Source organism: Rattus norvegicus, chromosome 4 (genome assembly GCF_036323735.1).
Source record: "Rattus norvegicus strain BN/NHsdMcwi chromosome 4, GRCr8, whole genome shotgun sequence".
Taxonomy (NCBI): Eukaryota; Metazoa; Chordata; class Mammalia; order Rodentia; family Muridae; genus Rattus; species Rattus norvegicus.
The window spans coordinates 146,964,099-146,985,384 of NC_086022.1; the positions used below are offsets into that span (position 1 = coordinate 146,964,099).

The window sequence follows — 21,286 nt, forward strand, 5'->3', positions numbered from 1 at the left end:
ATTCTCTGTCCTCTGTGCTGTTTCTCTCTTCTTACCTTTCTCTCTCTCTCTCTCTCTCTCTCTCTCTCTCTCTCTCTCTCTCTCTCTCTCTCTCTCTCTCTCTTTCACACACACACACACACACACACACACAAATCCATAAACATCCATCACACACACAGACCAAAAACCTTTAAATGCTACAAATTATTACTTTCATTTTTCTATTTTTTTCTACATTTTTTACTTCAGGCCTCCCATAATCTAGGCCCCCTTCTCTTTAGTGGTAAATAAATGTCACCAAACCACCTTCTTAGTTTATTATCAGCCATCTCTTATTCCTCAGGACCCAGGCTCTTCAACCCTGCCTTCCTCTCCATGTGAAAGACGGAATCAGAGCCCTTGTTCTTGCCTAATGTCTATTGGCCTTTCTTGTGCAGCATAGGCAATGGCCCATGCATTGTAGCAGGTCATAGTTTCCCTTATCTTTTCAAGCGCCTGCTTTTACAAGAGGGTAATCTAAGGCTCAAAGAGATAAAATGGTTGCTTCAGTTGTAGACTCAATCATTAATAAAGGTGAGGGATAGGAAATTCAATCCCACCTCTTCCCTCCTTTCCTAGTGTGTTTTCAAATTTCTGAGGTCTAGGTCATGAATTTGGTCATGGGTTGAATTTAGTCAATACATAGAGATGAAATTGGCCAAAACCTACCTCCTTTTTCAGATCTCAAATCCTTCTGAGTCTATCAGGGAGAAAATCTCCTTCCAGTACTAAAATGTCTGACTTCTCAAACACTTAACCCAGATTCAGGTTAAAATCACAGTTCATAGACCCAAAGTGTTCAGAAGGTAATTTCATATAATCAGAATTTAACAAAGCTGTTTCATTATTTAGTATATCTTAAGAAAGATTTATCTATGTTTACATTTTGTTTATATGAGTGGTTTGTCTACCTGTATGTCTGAATATCACTGAATTTTGGTACCCACCTGGGGCTAGAAAAGAGAGTTGGGTTCCCTAGACGTGGAGCTACAGATGGTTGTGAGCCTCTATGTAGGTTTTAGGAACCAAACTCAGGTCCTCTCAAAGAGCAGCCTATGTTCTTCACCACTGAACCTGCCGTCCAGCTCCCTTTGCTATGTCTATGGCGCTTTCTATCTTAAATACACTTCATGGGTAAAGTTATTTTTCAAGAAACAAGTTTTCAAAAAGTGATGTGTGTGACTATAAATAAGTATCTAGTCACACAGATGGTATGTAGAATACAAAGTCCACAAAGAAGGAAGATGGGGTTCTGTAAACAGCCGATGTTTGATTTCTCCCTGATCGCCAAAACACTTTGTGTTTTCCAAAACATCTTACACATATTATCATGTGTAATTCTTAACATCCACCCCATAGAGCTGATAAAGACTATAATTCACTTTTAAAGATGAAAAGGACCGGGGATTAGTTCAGTAGTAGGGTTGCATGACTATCATACATGGATGGTCCTAGGTTTTAGTCTCAACACTATTACACAAAACATATAATAAAATTGAATATGGTGGTGCAGACCCATAATCCCAATGTCCAGGAGGTGAAGAGGGTCCAAAGTCCAGGGTCACCTACAGCTACATAGCTAGTCTGTGATATATGAGATCCTGTGTCCAAAAATACGAAAGTATAATTAAAATGGAAAATCAGAGATTGAAAGAGAAGCAAGTGCTTGCCAGGGTTACGTAGGTGGCACAAATAGTGTTCAGAGTTTATGTTCAATGCCACAAGCTCCAACATGCACAGAACTTCTCCAGCACTCTATGAGCAGCCGACAGCAGGAGCTGATAAAGAGATATTCCAAAGTAACGCGCCAAGACCAGAAATGCCAGGGAACATCTGCACAGCTTAACAAAGCTCATGGATTGGCCTGGGGTTTCACAGTTTCCCGGTACTTGTATATATTCTATTTCATGGAAAACCCTGAAACAGAGACTCACTACAGAAATGTGCTCTCCTCTTCCCTCTCCTGTGAGTCACTTTCCAGAAGATAGCAATGGAATGGAGCCTTTCTGTCCAGGGAGTGTCTCTTAAGTCTTGGGTTTGGGCATTCAAGAAATGGCATGAAGTAGAATGGACCACCCTGTAAGGAAATTTCCAACTCCGAAACAAGGAGAACAGTTCTTTCCAAGTTGACTGGCCTTGAGTGGATGACTGGAATTTGGCACTAGACCCAGGTACCTAGACAGATGGAGACACCATAAATGGGGATCAGGATCCAAAAGAAGATAAGGGACAGTTCCATTTGTCTATATTCAGGGTCCAGCAACTGAGGAGGTTAGAGGGAAAAGCTTCAAGGGAGATATGAAACCACTTGATAGAGTCCAGTAGGGGAGGAAGGCTGGTGGTGTAACCTGGGAGGAGAAGGGGCAGCTCAGTAGGGCTCAGAAGGGGACAACTGTCTAACACTGCAGTTGAGGACCATCTCATCCATTAGCTTTGGATGCCAAGAAGGAAAGACAGAGGACAAAACTGAAGATGCTATCAAGGGGCTATCAAAACCAGTGTGTGTTTTAGGGAGCTACTATGTGCAAGGTACATGGTACAAGGTTGTTCGGGGCACTGGCTGGAGTCTGCCCTCTTAAAACTTGCAACCAAGCAGAAAGCATTGCTAAAGATTGTCACAGTCGACAGAAAGTTAGCGTTCACCATGATGGGCACTATAAAGAAGCAAAAGTCAAGTTCTCCAAGAACATGTGACAGTTACATGTGACATTTTCTTGGGCCAAAACTACAGTTTTGGTCTGTCATTTAATCATTTAAGTTGTGTCTAGTGAGCTTCAAGGGTTAGGCCTCCACAGTGAGTTACTTGTAAGTGAATGGACACTTAATGTTTGTTTCTTGGTTGTTTAAGCAGTTGGCCTTTTGTTTTTCACTGATTTTATTTTCTACTTATTTTTATTTATCACTATTAGTGTGTGTGTGAGAGAGATGTACTGGTGGGTAAGTACATTGTAGTTGTGGTATGTTTGGTGTGTGTGTGTGTATGTGTGTGTGTGTGTGTGTGTGTGTGTGTGTGTGTGTGTGTGTGTACTCCCACACGCATATGTTCATATGTACAGGAATGCACATGCTCCACCACATATGTAAGAGACAGGAAGACTTTTGACAGTTGGTTTCTCCTTCCATCAGGGACTCCAAGAATGTTCTCAGGTTAAATCTAACTCAGGTTAGAACATTTGTGTGACAAAAGCTGTTGCCCCCTAAGCTAGCTCTTTTGCTTTTGTTTGTTTGAAACATAGACACCCCCTCCCTATATAGACCATTCTGGCCTAGATCCATCTGCCTGTGCCTTCTCAGTACAGGATTACAAAATTATAGGCATGAGCCACCATGCCTAGGTCTAATTTCTGTTTTATAAAACTTGGCTTAGAAAAAAATTGGCCTATTAACTCCTTTAGGCCCTCTCAGCTCTGAGGATCTATGGCTTTCTTGCATACAGAAGTGAACTCTACCTAGTGTACAACTAGGCCATTATGCAGTGGGGAAGTCAAGGGAAGGAAGAAATGTTAGGGCTCAAAAGCTGTATTTAATGTTCTTTTTTTTTTAATGTCAGCAAAGAGGAGCCATTTATGAGAAGAGCGCCCTTTGAAACCAGAAAAACACCTCACTAAAGGCAGCATACTGAAACACTGTTATTCTGTCAATGAGGCATTGATGTTGGTTTAAGCTTTCTCTCTCTCTCTGTCTCTCTCTGTCTCTCTCTGTCTCTCTCTCTCTCTGTCTCTCTCTCTCTCTCTCTCTCTCTCTCTCTCAGTGTGTGTGTGTGTGTGCATATGCTTCTATTGTCAATGAGCTAACTTACAATTAAGCTCGAGGTTCCTAGCAGGAGGCATTTGCGTAGTGAAGCCTGCAGACTTTTTAATAACTGGGCCACAAAACACATTTAGACAGCATGTTTCCTTTCAAGATATTAAGATTCAGACAGACAAGATTTAAAACCTTCCTGTTTGATTTTCTCCAACTCCCTCTTTCCTAAGCTAATGCCAAATAGAAGCATGTTGCTCTGAAAATTAGAACACACACACACACACACACACACACACACACACACACACACATGCACGCACAGACACAAAATTATATTCTTATAGAATTAAATTCCTAAGATAGCACTGTACTGAATTTACAAGTGTTTCACCAAGCTAGAAGGTATAATGAGCAGGGATAACCTTAAGACTACAGGTTACACTGGAAACCAAGTTTATGAAGAGATGAAATCTAAGAAGCATGAAATGAATTAGACTCCATGCGTAACCTGAAGTCATCAGGCCCAGGAACACCAGCAGCTTGTTCTCATTTATGAAGTATGGGTGGGGGAGGAAGGGATCCCATAAAAGAACCTTATTTTTTCTTATCTTCACTTTCTCCAAGCTACTTGGATGAGAGTCTCAAGGGAGTCAGATAACTTCTGGTTCACAGCGAGAGTTATATAGCTGTGCTCTATTTGCCCCCAAAGCTACAGGTCATAAGGAAGGAAGAAAAAGATTCCTAAGAAAGGGCTCTGTGGGAGGAGGAAGCACTTGGGCATTGATCAGAATTGAGGTTAGCTTTCACCTCCATGAGTCCCCTCATTAGCCAATGCCCACCCTCTAGGAATGGGAGTGTCTCAAAGGATCCATTAGAAAACACGAGGATGTAGGTTAGGGTTGTAGATCCCTGGTAGAGGGCTTGCCTAGTGTACATGAGGCCCTGGATTCAAATCACCAGCACTTCCCAAAACAACAACAAACTCCCAAGTGGGGTATGATATCTCATACCTGTCATCCCGTTCATGAGACAACTGTGATAGAAAGATTAGCATAAATTTTAGGCTAGCCTGGATATAGACTAGGCCAGCTGGGACTATAGTATAAAATTTTTTCTTAAAAATAAAGTCCTCTGGGGCATTTGAGGGCAGGGATATAGCATTTCGGTTAGTAAAGGGTTTGCCTAGCACTCAGAAAGCCCTGGGTTCGATTCCCTATGCTACAGTCAACATGAGAGATGATACTGACGTATAGTCCCACAGCTCAGGAGAGGAGGCAAGGGGAGTTGAAAGTTATCCACTATGCACAGAGTTTGAGTCTAACCTGAGCTGCTTTAGCTTTGCAAACCCCATACAAGGACATTTCATAGGGCTCACCTAAGACATCTGCAAATCATATTTACATTGCAATTCATAACAGTAGCAAAATCACAGCTATAAAGTAGCAACAAAAATAATTTTATGGTTGGGGGTCACCACAACTGTCTTAGTGAGGATCTGCATTAAGGGGTTGCAGCATTAGGAAGGTTGAGAACCACTGGTCTAGGTACAAGATGAGGATGGTACCAATGAGAGGACCCTCTATGCTTGGTACATCTCTCTTTTCATATTATCCTATGCAGCATGGGTAGCTAGTTCAAAGGCAGCTGAGGCCAAAGGAAAATCTGAGGTCAGTCTTATAAACCTTATCCTATCAATACAGTGGGGTATCTCAGGAATAAGACTTTTGGGCCTGCTTTGGATACTGCAATGTGTAAACATGGGCTATCAGCAAGCTGCTGGCAGCCAAGGAGACTGGCTTTCTTTCTCCCCCCATCTCCATAGCTTGCACCCTGCCAATAGAAAGTTAAACAAAACTGTCTGTGTTCAGGGCTTGGACCACTGAGTTCCTAGATTTTCCACATACTGTCCCCACTCAGCTGGTCGCTCAGCAACGAATCTCTCAAACCTATAAGTTGGGACTTTGAACCTTGCCCTAAAGCTTTTGTCAATGTGACCCCAATCTCGAAACCTTCAGAGGACATGGAGACCACATATGGGGCGTGTACTTTCAAGGGCTCTCTTGAAGACAGAGGAGAGAGGACTTATCTGTCTGAAACATTTCTTCTTCCTTAATGTCTCTCATCTCAGGACTTTGTAGGAACTGCCAAACCTTGGATGAAGGTCTTATCATTTTTCCCATCTCCTAATAATAGTGAAATTATTGAAAAGAATAGAAAGAAAGGAAAACAAATATACAACTTTCTACTTTGGCTAAGCAAGCATTCAGTCTATCATATTCAAGGGGTTGTGTGAGCAGGTAGACATTACTAGATGTACACACAATTTCCATGTGCCGGTTCTCTCTCAGTGAGGCTGAATCTAAGTTCCTTGTGTCACTCATAGTGCATGGACTGCCCTCCCCTGAAAGGCACATTTTCAGGAAGTCTGACTTTGCTTGCTGTCATCTCAGGACACTCACACCTTTCCTGACAGGGATCCAGCTTGCAAGTTTAAGTGCCAAACACAGTCATTGTCCTCCAACACAGGGAAACCACGCCCTTCCTTTTCCCTGGAATGCTGCTGGCTAGCTTCCTCCTCTCCCCTCAGGCTACCACTGACTGAGACCTCTGCCCTTTCTGAGGTTAGTGACCCCACACACACACACCTCCCCAGCTCTAGACTGAAGAGGATGAGAGACCCATCTAGGAGATAATAAACCTGGGCTCAGATGAGATCCGTGTCTGCAAGCTGCATGGTGAACCACTGCTGTTTATTATTTTCTTAAGAAGTGCAATGTGTGTGTGTGTTGGGGGGGGGGGATGGTCTGACTGAGAAGGCTTCTCTCACTCCCCTACATAAGAACCTCAGTGATCTTAACAAAAGTCTAGACTTCAGTTCTGTCCAGTGTCCCAACCACTGAAATAAGAAGTAAGTTACCTCCAAAGTGCAAGACCCAAAGTAGTACCACCACCAGCAGCAGCAGCAGCAGCAGATAGTGATGATAAAACCATTCACAGCACACTGTCTGTATTGGAAGTATAGTCTTGCTCTTTTCTGAAGAACTGGTCAGTTCTTCCACAGGCAGACCTCCTGTGCCCCAGTGGGAGCAGACCAAGGGTAGGGTAGGGTACCTAGGAATGTGGGGACAGACTAGCATACATAACAATGTTCATTTGCATCTGGATTTTTTTTTTGCAAAATGAATATTCTCTCTCTCTCTCTCTCTCTCTCTCTCTCTCTCTCTCTCTCTCTCTCTCTCTCTCTCTCTCTCCCCCCTCACCTTTTCTGCTGTCAAACCGAGAACTGTTGCTGTCTGTTCACATTCTGCTTTGTTCCTCACTCACCTCCCCAGGTTCTGGGAAATCCCCAAAAAAGAGCTTTAGGCCATGACCAAAAGAATCCTGTTTTCCCAAATATGGACAAGTACAGGGTGTATTCTAGAGGGTTCCACTAGTCAGCAGGCCTTGAAGTAACTGTCTCAGAACATGACAGTGGATAAGGGGGTGCATAGAAATTGCTGCTTTCCTTCCCCTTACTTGAGTGACTATCTGACCAAAGTTCTCCACCCTGACAGGGAAGCAATCATAGAAATGACTGCACACTGTACCTTTAGAGCCATGCTGAGTCTTACACAGACAGTGTCAAAGGCTTCATCTTTATTATGGGACTCATAACAGGCATTCTGGGCCTTCTTTGCATCAATCTTTCTCTCCCTCTCTCTTCCTCTCTCCCTCTCTCTTCCTCTCCCTCTCTCTCCCTTTCTCTATGTGTTTTTCTCTATGTCTCTCCCTTCCTCCCTTCCTCCCTTCCTCCCTTTAACCCTCTCTCCCTCCCTTTCTCCTTCCTTCCCCCTCCCGTCTTCCTCCTTCTCTACTCCCTCTCTCTCTTCCCTGGTGTGCAAGTATGGCCTCCTATGGTCTCCATACTGGCCATTTTGAGTTTTCATCAAGATAAGCATGGATGAGAATAAAACCCTGCAATCCTGATATCTTTTCACTGAATTGTGTAGTGAGGATGAAACTTCACAGACTAAACAAACTAAGATTAGCTCTGCTGGTCTAGTGCTTAGAATTCTATGGGTGGAAAACTTTGTGTATTGTTTATTAAAATCTTATTTGAAGTAACAGATTGAGATCACAACTGATGGATAACAGAGCTGGTGGTTGTCATGCCTGACTTGGGCTTCTGGGTAAAGCCTGTTTTCCCTCTTTTTCGGTTGCTTTGTATGCGTTGAAATCATCCTGTGCACCAGCTACAGTTGGTCAAAGTCAGATGGTGCTTCTCATAATGTGGGGAAACTCTTGCATTCCAAGTATTACTTTATTATTTTTGTTACAAAGTCTTTAGCTCTGGTTGGACTCAAAAGTCCTCTCATGCCTCAGAATGACTTTGAACTTCTGATCCTGCTGCTCCTACCTCTCGAGTGCTTAGTTTTTTCAGCATGTACAATATAACACCTATATTGGAATAGGACCCAGGGACTTCTGTAAACTGAATCTGCAGCTCAGAAATATGGGTTTGCATGTATGTACTTGCATGTGCACATGTTGGTGTTTCCATATGTGCTATTGGCGTGTGTGGAGATTAATGGGTGCATGGGTGCACTGACTTGTCTCTCTATCACTCTCTACCCTATCTTTTGAGATAGGGTCTCTCACTAAACCTAGAGCTTACCATTTTGACCTGCCTAGGCAGCCAGAAAGCCTCCTGGGATCCAACACATCTCCCCCTCCCTTAGCACCAGTGTTATTTCTTATGTATGTAGTTGTTTTGCCTGTATGTATGTCTGTGCCCCAGGTGTGCACAGTACCCTCAGAGGCCAATAAAAGCATCAGATCCCTTGGGACTGAAGTTACAGATGATTGTGAGCATCCATGTAGATTCAGGAACTGAACCTTTGGAAGAGAAGGTTGTCTCTTAACCACTGAGCCATATTATGAAACCCTCTATCTAATATGTTTTATCCAAGATTGGTTGAATCCATGGCTATAGTATGAACAGGTAATGAGGAATATCAATACTTATTCAAACTTCTATTACTTCTGGCTATTATAGGAAATATGGAAGCTCTACCCAAACCAGTTGTGAGCTTGAAGGTCTCTGAGGGTTATATAACTCTCAGGAGGTCTCAGGTTATATAACTCTGCGGGAAAAAGGCGTAGAATGTACATTGAGGATTTCTAGAGGCCCAGGTGAATAGCAAAAGATTTTGAGCTGCAACAGAAAATAGAAACAAAAATGGATATATTTAAATTTTGTGGAATGAACCCCATCAACCTCCTGGGAGCCTAAGAGTTAGGTAAACCCAGAAATTACTTCCTTCTTGGTTTAGGGGGAAGTTATTTACCTCTTATTTTCATTAAGTGATGACAATTTTGAACAGTAGGTTTTTAGTAGTTTTAGCCCCCAAACCATCATCTCCATCATTTGAGTCCAGAACAAGCTACAGCTCTATGATGCTATGCTAAGTATTAACAGCCTGGGGCTTTTCCCAGCTTCTAGGAAAGGGCAGAATATGTGTGACCCATGGTTCTGATCCACTTCCTCTGACTGTTACCTTCCCTTCTGTACTTGAAGTTTATCCGTCACCTTGAACATCTTTTGGTTTACTGATCAAATCAAGAGTAGATGATAGAAATCTTGAGGTCAAGGAAACTGGACCTGAACCCTATCCTATTGCTCATTTTTCAAACATTCCTAGAACCTCATGATCATACAGACGTGTGTTCCCTCCTTTTATACCCAGATTCCCAGAATCAAGGACGCCTTCAATTGAAGCTGCCTGGAGTCTGGAGACTTCTGATACAGTAGAGAGTTAGATCTAGAGTCTTATAATCCAAGTGTGAACCATGTCCTAGGAAGTAAGACAGTTTATATGGACTTGTTTTCCTCATGAGAAAATTGGAAAACAGCTTCCTCCTGAGATCATTATAAAGACAAAGCAAGATAAGGAATGTGAAGTATAAAGTACAATAATTTTGATGGAATACTCTATAGCAGATTGGCTAAACGTGTGCATTAAAACAAAACCTGCCTGGTACAACATCATGACTCAGTCACTTAGACTCTTGGATCTTCGAGAAGTGACTCAATATGTCTGGACCTCAGTATTAACATCTAGAAATGAAGGTAATAAAAAGTATCTCTTTGATAGGGTTCACGGAATTCTTACATGAAGTATTATAGTATGTAAATGCTAAGCATTTGCCTGGGACAAAGAAGTATTCAATAAGCTTCATCCATGATCATTGGGAAAAACAGAGTGTCGCATGGGGATAGATTTAGAAGCCCCTTCTACCTCTAGAGAGCTATATTCCAGACCATTCTGAATGGGCAAGTTGTTCTTCATCTATTGACCAGAAATAATAACAGTCTTCAAAGGTTGACCCTAATTGTTAACAGAAAGAATGACTAAGGAAGTGAAGTCACTTGGTGGACCATAAAGCTATTATTATCGGGGTATTTATAGTAGTGGGATAGTTTTAAGATTTTTTCCAGAATGTAATACTGGCTCTTTCTGGACTATCTTATAACTTCACCCTGATCCACTTATTTCCAACTTCACTCCCTGTTCACTGCTAAACTAATTGGTTAACCAGTAATCCTCAATCACCTAGGTTTATAGGACTTTCTGTAAAATGTCCTATCACAATCCAACATCTGTTTGGAAGATATTACTCAAGGTAGTCACAGGGCATGTGCTAGCACTAACAGACCACTGTCAAATGTTAAGCCTATGACTGTCATATAATCAAGAGATTTTCCTACTCATAAATGAGAGAACCTGTAAAATATTGGGACCAGCTCAGAACCCTTTAAGGTACCAATTCTTCATAGGTAACTTAATGTTAGGACAATAAGGATGACCAATTACAAAACTAGTTTATGCATTGATGCCTTCCAAGGCAATAAATCCTAATCTTAGTGGTGAAAGTTTCAAAAACAGAGATATTGACTGCCAATGCCAAGAACTAAAAGACAGCATGCAGGGTCACTGAGCCTTAGTGCTGAGTGAAATAACTGTCTCTGAATGATACAGGAGGCAGGACAGCTAATTGCCAGTGTCGTCCTGCCATTATATAACATTGGAAGATTATGTCAGCCATCTTTATGTCATATTTCCAACATTTCAACAATATTTTAAGCAATGGTACATATGTATCTCACTTTAAAAGCAACTTTTTGATTTTACATGAGTCCCACAGAAGAAAGAGAATGGGCAGGACACCTCTTTTCTAATTCCCACATTAATTCTGAATTCAACACTACAATCTCCCCTTTAAATTCCTATTCCTCTCAACTCTACATTGTTCCTGGTGATGTTTTGTCACTGAGACAATTCCTGGCAAGTAGAGGAGGTGGTGAAGACCATAAAGTGCCAAGTATGAGAGCCTATGTTTTCATCATAAGCACTTTCATAGAAGCCAGGCAATGAAGAGTGTTGCAGTAACCCTGGTGTGGGGAAGGGTGGGAAAAGGAGGATCCCTGGAAATCAATAGCCAGACAGCTCAATTAGTGAACTACTAGTTCAGTGATAGACAGTGTCTCAGGAAATAAAGTCATGTGCAATAGAGCAAAGTACTCAATGTCAACCTCTGGCCTCCAAATGTATTCTCTCTCTCTCTCTCTCTCTCTCTCTCTCTCTCTCTCTCTCTCTCTCCACACACACACACACACACACACACACACAGTGACATAGACAGAGGGACAGTAAGACAGAGAGAGACACAGAGAGATAATAAGAAAGAGACTTCCTCTAGGAGTTTACCAAGAAAGCAAATGCTTACAAGAGACTAAAATCCCTAGCCTGTCTCTTGCTCCATACACTGTCAGTGCTACCAGACTAACCAAAGTCCTTTAAAGAAATGAGCAATTCAGTTCTAAGACATTACATTGCATGTACCACATCCTACTACACCAGAGCCAGAACCTATTGTCCAAATGCATTTTCTTCCATTCCAAAGAAAACAACAGATTAGACACTGCATTCTAAGAAACCTTTATTAGAGTGATGGTTCCCTGAAGTTTCTATTCTCAGCTACTGGGAGAGGCTGGGAGGCACGGTGCCATCCGTCAACAGCATCTACATCAGAGAACTGTACTGTTTATAAACCAGCGGATCTTTTTTGGAGCTCTGCTTCTGGCTAATTGCCATCCCCACTCCTCAGTCAACAAGGCCATCATTTTCTCTGTGTTGAAGATACTTGGGTCTGCCCGGCTCCGAGAATGACATGCTCTGAACAAGTGACTGTGTATTGTGTTGGACAGTCAGTCAGGAAACCAGTTGTGTGCATGGCCTGACTCCCCACATGTAACTCTCCCTTGCAAGTCCATTTATTTTTCTTTTCTAGAACTTTTTAGTCACAAAGACTGGCCCACTAGCGGCTGGTTGCTAAGTTCTGCTTTTTATACCTCTACAACTGTGACTGTGTGGCCCAAGGATAAAGCTCCTCCATCATCACTTGCCTGAAAACAGTGGCCTTTCTTGGTTAGGAAGAAGCCTTTCAGCTTTGCTGAAAAGAGTTCATCAGGTCTGATGCAGCAGTGCGTACATTGAGTCTGCATAATATTAGCCTAGCGGAGGTCAGTTCTGGATTGGAGAGGGGCTCATGGAGCCTTGACCCTCTATATGAACTAGCAACTACTGATAGAGTCTAGAAGTCGTGTGTCACTGTTTTCTCTTGTGTACCTACCAGGCTCCAATGAATAGCTCCAAACCATGGTTACATAAGTAAACGCTGGTTGAAACTCAGTAGGTCACAAAATGAAATGATGTGATGTGAGAAACAGATTTATAGGGAAGGAGGGTGGTTTGACATATTGGGAGGGGGAATGAGAGAGGCTAGGTAGCAAGAGTAATGACAGTGTATTGAATATGTATGTCTGAGACCATCAACAAGCAAATTTAATTAATAGAAACTGAATGAAACCAAGAGTTTCTCAAGGACAGAGGCTAAAATCAGCCTTGTTTAATGAGTTAATCACAAAGCATGGAGCATGTATTGGTAGTATCTTTTATTTTGTGTTGTTTTCTTGTTTTGTTTTGTTTTACTTTTTTTTCTTTTTTCTTTTTTTCGGAGCTGGGGACCGAACCCAGGGCCTTGCGCTTGCTAGACAAGCGCTCTACCACTGAGCTAAATCCCCAACCCCTTTGTTTTACTTTTAAACCAGAAAGGCAACACATAGATAAGGAAGAAAGAGAGTAAACAACATATGGAGTGTGCCCTTCCAAAAAGAGTTTCCCAGAAGTCCCCAAGGACACTAAAGAATGACTAATTCAAGGTCTTTCACAAGATCCAATAACAATAACTAATACCCAGTGCATAATAATTGTGTGTTAAATCCTTTCCATGCAGTTTTCTGATTAACCTTCTTAGCAACTCCACGAGGCAGGTTAAGTTCCTGTTATCCCAGTGAGTCTGTAAGAGAGTGATATGACAAGCCCAGCCATTCACCCTATACAGTAAGAGAGGAACAAAAGTGTTAAAATCCAGTCCAGCCTGACCCCTTGCCAGGGCCCTTCTCCCTGAAACAGGGTCCCACTCTCATATTCTCTTGTATCTAGCACAGGCTGGCACCTCAAAGGTCAGAAGTCTTTGCACATCTGGCTTGCCATTTGTACTTTGTTATGGACTCCTCACTTCCGGCTTGCTGCTACACTAACATCTCTGTAACATCTCTCCCACGAGCTTGTCAGGGAACACAAGCCAGGCAGCCCCACCCAGGTGGTTTTCTCGTTTTACAAAGGCAGAACAATGGCTAGCATCCAGTCATACACATAGCTGATAAATGCCAGACCCAGCACAGTGAGGCTGGTCTCCCCATCACAGGCTGACATCCTGAAGAGCAGCACTGTCTTACATCACTGTTTCTCAACCAAACAGGAGCCAGCAGCCACACTGAGGCTCAACTCCAGATCAATCCTTAAAACTAATTCCCTTCTGGAAGGAAGGTTAAATAGCCCCTCATTAGAAGATCAGTTCTGCTCAGGCCTGCTGGGCCACTTACGAAATGCTTCTATGAGGATGACTTGTTTCCAGGCCTCTAGGGCTACCTGAAATACTCCAACAATGAAGCCTTATTCTTGAATTAAGTAAACTTGGAATCACTCAAATGTTAAGGGTGGAAAGATTGCTCTATTTTAACTGGTATAATTCAAGGAGGAGAGGAATTGGATGCCAGAACAGATACAGGTCAACAGCTTTAAGGACCAAACCAAAGCTCTCTCTGTGGAAAATGGTCTCCAATTTAGGGAGATTGAGCTACCTCAGTCTCACACTTAGCAGAGATCTGCCATCTTAACCCCGGAGGGGCTGAGGCAGGAGGATCTCATGTCTGGGGCCAGAATAGATCAAATAGTAAGACCCATTTCAGGAGGTTGGGGTCATAAAAATCTCTCCTCTGAACACCTGCCACTAGACTGCCCATTCCTGTGCATATAAAACAGAAAGCAGATTGGTAACTGTTTTGTTAATGGTAGTCACCGGGTGAGAAGGATGGAGCTAGGCATCACTGCAGGGAGATTTGGTTGCACGAGAAAGACATTGTGAAGGATCACTGTGCTGAGTCCTAACACTGGCAATGAGGGTAGGGTCACTCCCCCCCAACACACACACACACACACACACACACACACACACACACACACACACACACACACGTCTTTTAAAAGCAAGTCAAATAGAGGGCTATAGAAAAGTCACTAAAGTTCTTAACTTACAAGCATTAGAACCTGAGTTTTATCCCTAGACCCCACATAAGCCAAAGCCAGTGTGCTGCTACATGCTGGCAACACAAAGCTAGAGAGATAGAAACAGGCAGATACCTTGGGCAGACAACTCAGCTTGCTTTGTGAGTTCAGGACAGGGTAAGGTCATTTCAAATAAACAATGTGGGTTGTGCCTGAGAAGGAATAATACCTACCCTGGTCCTCTGAAATCAGCACACACACACACACACACACACACACACACACACACACACACACACACCAGAGTGAACCAGAAATGTCCCCTAACACACACTCAGATTACCATACCACAGAATACACTCTACCATTTGCTTTTTCCGAGTCTCTCCTCACTGCCAGGCTTCTCTCCATTTTCTCTCTATTCAACCTTCACGGTCTAAATCCCCAGGTGATCTACTTGCTCCTCCCATAAGGGTTTATTAACAGACACCTTCTTCCATATTTCTGACGTTTATGTCCAAATCATAGCAGTTAGCATAGCTAGACTTGCAGTCTGGCTCAATGGTCAAGCCCTTGCTTTTACTCAGCAGCAGTTTGCAAAATTGAGTGAAAAGTATGAGCTTCCCTCTCTATGGCCCCTGGCTTGTGTATCCTTTGGGGCACACAGAGTCTAATGTTAAAGTCCCTATGCATGACATAGAGTAGACGTAAGTAAATGCTATGCCATCGTTCATGCCTTTGTTAAAATGAGGGGCTTGTTCCTTCACATTTCTAACAGGGTGAGCCCTGCTTCTGATGAGAACAAGATGGTGCACACACCTCTCTGAAGTCTTCCCTTCCCCCAGTCTATGGAGAAAGATAGGTTAAGTTTCTCAGTCTGCAGATCCGTCATTAACCCAACACCTCTCCAATTCTAATGTACTACATTTCTGGAAATTCTGTTGAAGAGCAGTCTAATGAAAAGGAGCCAGGTTAGACTCTGAGATTTTTGCATTTCTTGTGTGCTTATGGGTAAGGTTGCTGGTTCGAGGACACCATGAGAGCTACTGGATCTAACCAAAGCATCTGTAGCAGCAAAATACAGGCATGTTTCCCGTGGCTTTGTACTGAATAATAAAACCTGCCTTCTATGTTGCCCTGCCTCCAAAGGAGATTTCAAATACTTGAGAGGTTGTTTTGGGTGCATTAGCAAAATATTTAAGTCTTTCTCAGAGTCATAAATGTCTGGGAGCCTGTTCCTTTGTATGTGCTAGTAGTGTTGGTTCAGTCACATACTACCAATAAATCAGAAGGCAATGGAGGAAAAGAGACACTCTGGAAGATTCCATTCTAGTGATAGATAGTTCAAAGAAGGAGTGAAGGTGTGGAGAAGAGCACATGACCCCTCATAGAAGTCTCTCCAGACAGCCCTGGCATTTGGAGACAGCCCTGGAGCCTGGCGGTGAGCCCCAGTTGAGCTTTTATTAGGAAGGGCCGCACCCTTCAACACTTGCTGCCCATGGCCCCATTCCCGGATGTTCTTCTCTCTTCCCAGTAAACAGTGAGTGGCAGCATATTGATCAGGAGCCCTTTGAGCCCCCACACAGTCCCTTTGCTGTTATGCCAAGTCTCTCAGAGGTCAGTGTGAAGGAAAACACCCTCTCTCTGTCTCCTTTTCCAGATGTCCCTGGGCCAGCAGCAGTCCGCAAGAGGAGTGGCTTGTCTGCGGTGCAAGGGGATGTGCTCCGGCTTCGAGCCGCATTCATGGAGGTAATAGATTTGGTGAAGGAGACTCTGTCTGCTTTTGTTTTCCTGACTGTTCTTTCCAAAAACGTGGGTGGTTCTCTCTGCTGACATTGTGTAGGATTCGGGCTAGGAAGGGCAGCTGGGGAATGAGAGCCTCTGCATCTCCTAATTCAGGAATGAGTGGATGTTTTAAAGATCTTGAGGAGCGTAAGGAAAAATACTTTGTGCTACATAAACCATAGCAAGGTAAATGGTATCTGGTCCAGCAAGGATTATACCCTTGTTTTGTTTTTTGTTGTCGTTGGCTTGTTTGGTTTTTTTCTGTTTGTTCGTTTGCTTGCTTTGCTGTAACTAAACATCTGACAAGAAGCAACTTAAGAGAGCAAGGTTTTCTTTTGGCTCACAATTGGAGGGGATACCATCTGCCATGGAAAAGAGGAGGATCCATGGTGACAGGAGTATGCAGTTGGTACTCCTCACATTTTAGTGGGACAGTGTGCAAAGGTCAGATGGGAAGTAGAGCTGGCCTATGAAAACTCCAAAGCCCCACTCCCGTGAACCCAGTTCTTCGAGCAAGGCTCTCTACCTCTTAAAGCATCTATAGCTTTATAAAAGCAGCTACCAACTGGGACCAAGTATTCAAACACATGAACCTGTTGGAGAGATTTTACATATAAGCCACAACCGACAACTACAGGAAGATGCATTTAGAGATGCCTTTAGGGAACGACCATCCCCTCTCAGGTCTGAAGATGGACTTGCTCTTACCTCAGCAGCGTCTCTGGGGTGGGTTTTTTAAACTTAGGTGTGGTCAAAGGTAGAGCGGGGAAGACCGTTCTGTCAGCAAAGTGCTTGCCTTGCATCATGAGAGCTTGACTTCCTTTCCCCAACTCAAATGTCTCTGAGGAGGCAAAGACAGGAGGATCCCTAGGGCTTGCTGACCACCCAGGCTAGGCTTGACGAATTCCAGCACAACCTTCTTTGCAAAAATGAGAGAGCTTCTCTCAAATAACAAGAAAGACAGCACCTGAGAATATCGACAGCAAAAGTTGTCCTCTGACCACACACACACACACACACACACACACACACACACACACACACACACACACGGGCACACAGGCTGTCAAAGGCATTCTGTCCACAGTACGGGAAGACCAGGACCTGTGATTCACATCTGTACATTAGGAGTGTCCGGTCCAGCTACAGTACTGGAATTTGCCTTTCGTCCTTTATCACAGAGGTCTCTGAAACAATGTTGAGGCTGCCAGTAAGCGTAATGGCCTAGAAATCTTCACATCAACACCCTTATGGATGGTGGCTCTAGAGTGGTACAGGGTACAACCCGATGGCTGCCTCTGCCACCACAAAGTGGTGTATAGAGTTCTACTCCATAGAACTCTATAGCAAACCAGGAGCTTTTGTTCTTCATGTCTTATCATAGCTTGGGCATTTAATATGGTTCAAACTTCCCGAGGTGTTTCCTAAGATGCTGACTCTATGATGAGACTGCAGTTGAAAAAATATCTGCTATACATGAGCCCCCATCTCAAAAGAAATCAGCCTACTGAATAATGAGCAAACCCTTCCTTATTGAAAAAGTGAAACAATATGCACTAGGAAGTATTTCTCAGTTTTGCGAATATATACAAGGAAGGTGGGTAATTGGGATGAATTTACTAAATGGACTGGTTTGAACTTAGGCTTAAAAGAAACATAGCCTCTCAATCTTAAACATCTGCACTCTGGTGGGTTGTGAGCTTTTGAAACTGCCCCATTCCTTGACTCTATTTCCTGAGACTTCAGCCTCAGAGGAGCATACATGTTCTTCCCCATGGAAGAGACCCAACAAGTCATACAACCAAGGCCTTTATCCTCTAAAAACTGCCTCCTTCACTTGTTCTCAGCAGCAATCATTTTTAATGATTTTTAATGATTTGAGAAGATTGTGTAGCCTTGCGAGAAGTTAACTTCTCTATCGCGCCAACTCTGCTAGTCCTTATCTTTCTTCCACCAGGGTCCTGGACAATGCTGAGGAATCTCTTCAACTCTTTGTGGACAGCTAGATCGTCTCCGTAGCTGAGACAGAGAGTAAATGTTCCCTCAGCAAGGCTCAGTCTTGGGCTGCTGCTCTCCAGCACCCTAACAGGGTCCTGTAGTGTATGTGGTTGTTTGTCTGGTTGTTTATGGAGACAGAACAAGTCTGTCCCTATTCCTCATGCTTCCTTGGAGCAGAAGCCTCTGCATTGTTTTAAGTCCTATGTTTCCTTGTCCATCCTGCCTGTGGTTTTAAAACCAAGTGCATTTCTTGAGCAACATATATTGTACTTGGAGGTCCTACACGGAGTGTGCCTGCCTTCCTGCACTTGGCCATACCAGGAGCTTACGTTCAACCCATGTTGATGCAGTGATGTCCCAACATGGGGGTGGGAGGTTTGCACACTTCCCATATAGTCCCAGTTTTCATAGTAGATTGTTGAAAATACTGTATTACTTTAATTTCTGTTGTTATTATAAATACCCCAACTAAAGCAACTTTAGGAGAAAAAGAAATTTGGGGGCTCAGAGTTCTAGAAGATATACAGTCCATCTTGGTGGGAAAAGTATGACAGTGGAGGCATGAGGCTGGCCAGTTGTATTGCATCAGCAATCCAGAGGAGACAGCAAACAGGAAGTAGGGTCCATCTATAAAATTTTAAAGTCCTCCCCAGTGACACTGTTCCTTCAGCAAAGCTCTACCCCCTAAAGTTTTATAACCTTCCATGTACCACCATTAGCTGGGGCCAGTTGTCCAAACACATGAGCCTAAGGAGGGTATTTCATATTCAAATCCCAACAGATATATCCATAACTGAACTTCAGTCAACCAGGTTTGGAAGGAAAGCCTGCAACCAGTGGACTTAACTAATATAGAACTTGATACAATTCCCAGTTATCCACAAAGAGAAGAGGATTTGCCACTTTAGTGCCACTTGTGCTCTTTGGGGATGAGAATGCACCCCTCACAATGTGGGTACCTGAAAAGAGTTAAGGCAGAGAGGAAAGGTGTCTTCTTACTCATCTGATGCAGTGCAGCAATGTGCCTAGCAGTAAGAGCATGAATATCAAGAGAAGTTATTTGGAAGAGATCTCAAAGAACATCCTCCTGTTTCTTAACATCTCCTCATCTCACATGCTTAGGTACCATCACGGGATCCCACATTAACTAACACAGCCCACAGAAGCCTCCATGTCCAGTTTCACCTGTGAGCTATAGTGAGATCAGGGGATCAAATGGATCAGAAAGTGCTTATAGTCAAGGCTCTCCAGTGTCCCACACTAGGCTTTTCTGTCTGCTGTTGTCATCTCTCAAGTGAAAACAATTATCCCTGTCCATCACCAACCTCCCAGCCTGCCTCTCAAAATCAGAGGCAGGAGAGTCTAATGAACTGAGAATGTGATGCCCACTTATACATAACCGAGGACTCCTTTCTGTGGGAGCAAAAAGAAAAGACTTCTCATATATATCCTGCAATGCCTGCAAGGTCCTTTGTCTCCTATGGTGCTGGGATACATCCTTTGAGCCATAGATTTAACTCTTCTCACATGTCAGCCTACCAAATGTGAACTCGGGATGTAAGCACCCCCAGATAACATTCTGTCCATCATGCCACACAAGACACAACCTGAAACTAAACAAAAGTTAGGGCTTAATTTAGCCTTTCTCACCTCAATGTTTTCCAGACTCCGGACCACAGAACACTGGGCCCTCATCTGTGTGTGTCCTACTCACATTTGGGAGTGAGTTAGGGTTAGCAGAAGTACCCCTGTATTCCATGATTCTGTTGCAGTTCAACCTTCTCCTACTTTGTGTTAAACTTCCCTCTCCCTCTGCCATGCCGATTGTGAGATCCTTGAACATCCCAGTTAAACCTCCTCTTCAAATGAGATGCACTTTCCAACCACATACACACACACACACACACACACACACACACACACACACACACACACACCACATACACACCATTGGGATTTCGGGGCTGATGATGCTTCACTGAGGGAGCCTGAACTGTGGGATGCTTTTGTCCACATCCCATGCTTCTATATACTAACTGACAGAGCCATCATGCATCCTAGCCATAATCATGAGAACTGTCAACATTGCTAACCACCCATTAAGGGACCTGATGGGGTCAAAGGACCGTGGATGTAGGACAATCTAATGACACCTCTGACAGCCTGATGTAAAAGCAAGCAGGCTCTTTCAAGATGCTTCATCCTTGTCTCTGCAGTTGGTCTTCACATTGCCCACTTTCTTTCAAAATCTCTTAAATTGCATGCACTGGGGCGTCTGAGACATTGCACAGCAAACCTTGGTGACAGGCCTTTGAAGGGAGGAAAGAACACTTTTCTTCTCACACCACAGAACTCTCTGGAGTTCTAAAGCCTAACAGCATGACACAAAACAGCCAAACACTTTCTTTTATTAATTGTCAAAGAGAGGCACCGGGGCTTTCAAGTGAACTTGAAATTTCCCCAGAATGTATCTTTCCCTCCCGGGCCCCTGTCAGAGCCACCCTCCCGGGACATCAATCTCCCCAGCTGGGAGGATTTACTCAGTTCACTCCCTTCCCCTGGCTTCTGGCCACAAATCTGAACGAAATTCCCACCATATCTCACTTCAGTGGGCATGCTGAAGAATTTCGACCAGAACTTATGCAGCTCATGAATCATAGGAGACAATTTTAATGATTCCTAAGAGCAGAGAATTTAGCATACATTTTTTAAAAAGCCAAGTAATAAATATTTTGGTCAGGTCAGAGGGCCTCTGTTATAAATACTCAACTGTGCCCTTCCAGCCCCAAAGCAACGAAAAAAAAAAAAAAAGCCTGTGTTTCAATAAAACTTTATTTGTAAAACGGAAGTCAGGAGTCAGGGGCCAGATTCAGGCCACAATCCACAGCACACATTTTGAGTAAATTAATACTTGACATAGTGACCACCAAGAGGAAACTGCAACTCATGTTTACAACCAACATGGCACACAAACTTCTCGAGTGATATTTGCATTCCGAGTTCCCTAATGCTAGACAGAAAAAGACAGGTGTGCTGCCTCAATACCATTTTCTGTCCCAAAGGCCTTG

The 21,286-nt window shown here is 43.3% G+C and overlaps 1 protein-coding gene across 1 annotated transcript in view; it reads left to right on the forward strand.

The window, feature by feature from the left end:
* Lmcd1 (LIM and cysteine-rich domains 1) overlaps positions 1-21,286 on the forward strand; it is a 58,886-nt gene that overhangs the window by 15,106 nt on the left and 22,494 nt on the right. Inside the window, exon 2 of the mRNA NM_001008562.1 lies at positions 16,096-16,184. Coding sequence (NP_001008562.1) covers positions 16,096-16,184 — 89 coding nt within the window. The remainder of the gene's footprint in view (positions 1-16,095; positions 16,185-21,286) is intronic.